This window comes from Geospiza fortis, unplaced genomic scaffold, assembly GCF_000277835.1.
Source record: "Geospiza fortis unplaced genomic scaffold, GeoFor_1.0 scaffold112, whole genome shotgun sequence".
Taxonomy (NCBI): domain Eukaryota; kingdom Metazoa; phylum Chordata; class Aves; order Passeriformes; family Thraupidae; genus Geospiza; species Geospiza fortis.
Window position 1 is genome coordinate 23,683,698 of NW_005054298.1, and position 6,232 is coordinate 23,689,929.

At 40.0% G+C, this 6,232-nt stretch overlaps 1 protein-coding gene across 1 annotated transcript in view; it reads left to right on the forward strand.

Moving 5' to 3' along the window:
- The window catches only part of PARD3B (par-3 family cell polarity regulator beta), a 372,170-nt gene that overhangs the window by 336,848 nt on the left and 29,090 nt on the right, over window positions 1-6,232 (forward strand). The window contains exon 25 of the mRNA XM_014306667.2: window positions 4,136-4,215. Coding sequence (XP_014162142.1) covers window positions 4,136-4,215 — 80 coding nt within the window. The remainder of the gene's footprint in view (window positions 1-4,135; window positions 4,216-6,232) is intronic.

The following is a 6,232-nucleotide window of genomic DNA, read 5'->3' on the forward strand; positions in this document are numbered from 1 at the left end:
CCTGCTGAATTCTGCTGGTAGGGGCAAGGAGTTGTTGCTGATTTCTATTTGCAGTGTGGTAGCTCTCACCTTGAGCTGTGTGTGGATGCACATGAAAAAGTCAATTCTGGTTTCATGAAGCTTAAACTTCAAAAAAGATTGCTATTGTTGTTATTTTTTGTACCACAGCATCTGTCTAACCCCTAACACCTTGACCCATAAGGAAGGGGCAAGGGAGGCTTTTCTGCTAGCAGTTAGAATTGTAGCCTTTAGCAAATGCTCCAAGAGGAAGGCAGTGCAAGACAGGTGAGGGGGAATGAAATGCAGGATCTCCCAGGGAAAAAACAGTCACATGCACTTTTCTGTACAGCTTTCTCTTCCCTTAAAGAATTGTTATTCTGCAACCCCCAGAATTCTCCTGTAGGCAAATTCCAGACTTACTCAAGACACCTGCTCACAGGTATACTCTATTTATAGCTTAAAATTGATTTGCAGATGTTTGAATGCTCTAAGATACTTGTTTCTGGCTTGATCTATGCTGTCCTTCAGTCTACATTTCTGCCAGCCTGGTTCTTCTGCTGGGAACTGGCAGGGGTTTAATTAAGGACGCAGAGGTGTCACAGGATATTTTCTGAAGAGTTACCTTTCTATCACAGAAATCTTGTTAGCTAGTGAAAATTTTTGGTTCTAAAAAGAGAGACTTAAACAACAGAAACATTCACTGGCCATGTATAAAAAACACTTCTCTGTCACACAGAAAATCCTGACTGTGAAGGCGTTGAGTTACATGGAGGCAGTGTCTTGCCAGTTGTTCTGGTATCTTGTCTCTGAGTGTGGCCACTGCTGTGACTGGGATTCCCAAAGGGGCAATTAGGAGAACAACCTGCTGGTGCAGAAGTTCTGCTCTCCCATTCAGCTCTCCAAGGCCTTGCCTTTCTTCCACCTGCCAAGGACTTTGCTGTCTCCTGCTAACCAGATGTTAGTTGGTTTGATTCATATTTGTATTTATTTGTTTTACATTCCACAAGGGCCTCGGCCATACCAATATATTGCAGCAGTTACATTTCAGGAATTGTTTGCTGTTGTTTTTTGATTAAGATGATGTTTTCTTTCCTCGATTTAAGCGTGCTGCTCTTTTAATTGCACTCATAGGATGATGGCTGTTTCTGTGTTTATCTCTGCCCATTATTTTTGCATATTCATGTTTTGCTTGTTAGTTGAGGCCGCTCTTAAGAGATGAACTGTTCATAATGATGCCACTTATTTAAGTTGATGTTGTTTATTTAAACCCTAAAAATACAGGAGCATATTTTGGATCATTTTTTTCTGTTATGCCTTACCATACATTTGTGAAATGTGTATTTCACCTGCTGCTGTGCACTCTATGGATTGGGATGCTGGTCTCCCCTAAGCTCTTCCAGCTGCATCTGTAGGGACTCAGCTGAGCACTGCACCTTCTGTCAGCTCCCTTGCTGGTCACCTTGTGGTCACCACCCATTTGGCTTTGACAAGACTTCCAGGTTTTAATCCTGTTTTATTAATATTACTGTTGCTTCACCTAAATATGTTGTGATTATTAATTGTGTGTTAAAACTTTCACACCTGGTCTGAGGGCCAGCTGCATATGTCCTGTTTTAGGAAAGGAGGAGAAGGTGGAATATTTTGATCTTACTAATTAGTACATTTCACACCGATTTTTAGCTTAGTTTGTTGTAGAAGGCAGCAAAGGAACCCTTTGCTTTGACTCTTTCTGAAACATAAATAACTTCTACTGAGGAGGTGTTTCTATTTTCACAATTTCTCTTTTTGTCAGGGTAGTATTTTATTCCAGGCACCATTTTGGCACTCCAGGCTGAGTGATGATACGCTTTTACTGTCGCATGGACAGATGGAGAAGGAAAATCAGAAGAAATGGCTGAGCCTTTAATTAGCTGTGCAGAGCCAGAGCATGCTTTTCCAGTGCATTGGGGGTTTTATATAGGGTGTGGAGACTCAGCCGCTCGATGGATCCAAATTAGCAAAATTGTGTATCCGCCACCAGGGTGTTTCTATGGTAACTGTCTCTCAAATCATATATACAAACAGAGCTGGCAGGGGCTATTGCCTTCTATTTGGTCTGCAGGAAATCATCAAAAAAGGGGTGTTTTCAGGCTGAAATAAGGCCTTGTGATGTAAATATTTTTTACTTTTGGTGGTTGGTATAAGTTTTGGGATTACTGCTTGATGCTGGCACAGTGCTGAGTGTTTGTGTTTTTTCATGTCGCCTGGCTGCTGTTACTCCCTTTAGGTGTGAGAGTGCAGGAAACTCACACCACTACCAGACTCATGAACATAATTAATAACCTATCTACAGCTGCACAGGTAGACCATCAAAAACTGCATGTTTTTGTGGTGAGAGACCAGATTAGACATTTGTTTCTTTTTCCCTCATTCATCTTCATAAAACAGGAGAAATCTGGAGGGTCTTCTCTTACCAGTGTACCTGGGAACTTAAGGGAAATTATGAACCAGATGAAATTAGTAGTGTAAGAGCAGCCAAAGTGGCTGTGACTCTTCACCTAAGTGACTCTATAAAGTCTCTCTGCATGTTACTTTTTCTGGTAGAAAAAATGAATGAATGATCCCTTTAGCCTACTGCCCTCTTTTACAAATGAAGGGCAATTATTGTTATTTTTTGCTCATCCAAAGTCAGGCACTGCTAAAGCATGAGTAATTTCAAATCAGAGGTGTTTCCTTCTTGTGGCCAACAGTTCTGTGAGGATGCCTTTCTGTTTTGAATGAGATAAAGGAATCTTGCAAGAGGCCTGTACTAAATAATTTTTTTCATTTACAAGTATCTTGGATGTTTGATGATGCCAAGGTGCATAACAAAATTTGTCTGGAATAATTTCTAAGCCTGCCTAGCAGCTGCAAATGATACTGCCTCTCTTTGCATAGGATTCAGTTTATGCAATGTACACAGAAATGCTTTGTAAAGGTAGATAACACTTAATACACCTGAATGCACAACTTTTCTCATTGCAGTGGTTTATACATCTGTTCAGTGAAAATGGTGTATTGTGCATAAATTACAGGACTGACAGAAATGTACTTTAACCTGTAGAATGCAAAAAACATATTAATTTTTGTTTTCTCTTTTTTCTAATCAGGCATTTGCCAAAAGCTTGGTGTGATTTATTACTTTCTTTTTAATGAATTGTTAAAAATGTTTGAAAAGGCATTAAATCTTCCTTTCTGCTATTAATCTGTAAAAGGGGAAGGGGATTTTAAATGGCCTCTTAGTATATTGCTTTATAAAACTGCTGATTCTAGCAGCACCGGAATAGGAATACATACTAATGTAGGAAACACTGAAGGCAGTCAGAGCCTCCTCCATTTATGGAAGAAAAGACTAATAGCTCCATTTTAACAAGGCTCTTAACACTTTGGGCCATCAGCAGGCACTGAGTGAAATTGGGAGAGCTCCTGTGTGCTAAAAGCATTGAAGTTCACCATTTGTACCCGGTTGGAGCCTTCCTGATAGAATTGTGCTCCCCAGCCAATGCCCGTTGCCATCTTGAACACAAACCAAGTAGCGCTGGCATTTTGACTGAGTGCACTAACGCTGCACTTTTGAAATGGCACCAGAGCATCATAAATGCACTTAACTCCCAGCTGGATACTTAGCTTTGCAGGGGCGGTAGTGAAAGTTTCTGGATTCGTGTTAAGAATGAAAGAAAACCTGTTTGTATTATACTTTATGCTTAAGCAAAACAAGCTAGTGGAGGGAAAAAAGCAGACTTGGTACTAAGATGTTAGCTTTGATTCAGGTAGTTATGCCACAGTAATCAGAAGGGGTGTGCTTAGTTAGATATGTCCTCATGTTACTGGATTCCAGGAGAAAGGCCAGCCAGGGAAGTATCCCAGCTAGTAGGCAGATGAGGGAAGGGTGCTGAAGATTGTACCTGCTCTAAACACTTCTTTGATACAGAAGCCTTTCTTGTTAGCAGTGATAAGATAATGTATGGGATTTGAAGCTTCTTTGAGTTGCTGCCTTTCTTTTGTTGATTTTGGCATGTTGCAGCATCATGTGTTCTCTGCTTATCGTTTTGAGATGCATTGTTAGTAGCTGGGCTGCATAATTGATCTTCATCTCTAATTACTCTCCTCTCCACAGGTGCCTGGAAAAGGTCCAGATGGGAGCTCCTACAATCTTCACTTCGAGGGGGTGGAAAGGCAGTATGCATCCTTACCCAGGTACAGCACCAAGCCTCCTTCCAATGGGATAGGAGGGCAGCCCTCAGCTGATGTCCGACTCTAACATGAGAGATTGTTCTGCACTTTTGTCTTGTCATCTTTTGCTGCTGATTTACTGCCATTTTATACCTGTACTATTAATTTGGACTTTTGAATTTTTAAAAAACAGGTCTCTCATTGAACATGTCAGCAAGAGTCATGATCCATGGCTAGAGAACATGACATTGAGGGAGCTGGCTCTGCAAGAGTTATAACAGGTCGTAGCAGGGCATAAATGACTGAGTTTGTAGTGATATAATCCCAGCTGGCATTGACAGAACATTGCTGTGGAAAGCTTCCACTACAGCAGCCACAGCTACTGAAGTCCCACTGTTGCTACAAGGGCTGTCTCTGACTGCAGTCTATTCCATGAGAGCATCTCTGTGCTTTTACTCAATGCTCTGGAAATGTGAGTGAATTCTCTGAGGGCTTTTTTTAATTTTTAATCCTTATCAACTGAATGAAGAGTAATTCTAGTCTGAAACCAGTGGGGTATAACAAAAAGGAAGCGTTTCAGGGATTTCAGCCCCATTTCTATGGGAGTTCTAATAGCAGAGTGTAACACAAATCAAGCCAGAAAGGGGAGTGAGAGGATGCTAGAAGAGGTAGTGGGAAGCAGGGAGAGGAAAACAAAAACAGAAAAATACTCCCCCTTTAGAATTAGAGGTCTGGGCAAGTCCTAGGAAACATGGTCCAATCCACTTCTTGGACCTACAGGCAGGCTGATTTGTAAAAGCAAAGCAAAAATAGGTATCCATAGGAAAGAAGAGATTTTTTATTGTGAGCTAGTGCTGGCATTTAGGAAATCAGTGCATTGTTTCTTTTTGCTGCTTTTTCTACTCGTCTATTTACATTCAAAGATTAAAAGATTGATTGATAAATATGTAATGCTGTGTCCAATTCCATATGAAAATACAAAGAATATTTTACTTTTGTTAACCAGAATATAAAGGCTGTCTCACAAGGCACTCTTGGATGTCTGTAGGCATTTTTAATGCATATGATTTTTAAACCAGAGGATGTGTCTGCAGTTTACTTCCTGCCTTTAAATGATATTTGTCAGCCATTTTTTCTTGGAGATTCATCCTGTACAGTAACCGGCTTTTCTGACAGAGTCCTGCTTTCCAATAGTGTGTCTTGCATGTATTTCTTGGCTGACTGTGGGTATTTACTCTTCTGGGTAAATGGCCATCTTTTTTTACAGTCCTCCAACACTCATGTTTCCCCATCATGTTTCTAGCAGTGATTTTTGCATGTTAGTTAGGTGTACTTTTAATTTTGCACACTCCTTTTTTATTTATTTTGAACTTACATTTTGTTGCCATTTTGTTGAATACTTCCTTGTGGATTACAAGAAAGTAAATTCATAATTGGTGCTCAGTGTAACTCTCTACAGCAATTTTTATATTTGTATATCATGTCTTCTTTTATTCATTTTCCCTTTAAGAAAATTAACCATATTTTTTAGGTGTTGTAAACTGAAAATTTCCCAGTGAATTAACTTCCATAAGCCAGAATTATTTTAATTTCCCCAGTATTTCTTTCAAGGGGAATGACCAGAAGTGAGCACTACAGATGTAGACATGCCCTTGTTTTATGTAGTAAGCATTCTCTGTATCCCTTTTGTCCTATTCCTTTCCAAACTGCTGCATCCTCAGCATGCTCCCTAGGTGTATATACTGCTCATCTATACAACCTGTGCTTTTGTGGGGTTTGGTTGGTTTGGGGGTTTTTATTTTGGTTTTTTTGGGGGGTATTTTTTAAGTAGATTTTTCTGAATAAGATCATGAATTTTATAGTATTGTTCCCCAAACCTCCATTTAACTTGCTGGGAACGCAACTCTCCAGCTCTTAGAACAGGTTTGAGTATTTAACTGGTGGGAATTCTCCATTTAGAAAGTCATCCAAATATTCCCATAGCTTTTGAAGATCACTGTGCAAGTGTCCATTTTCTCTGTGCCTAAGGAGATTATGCTGG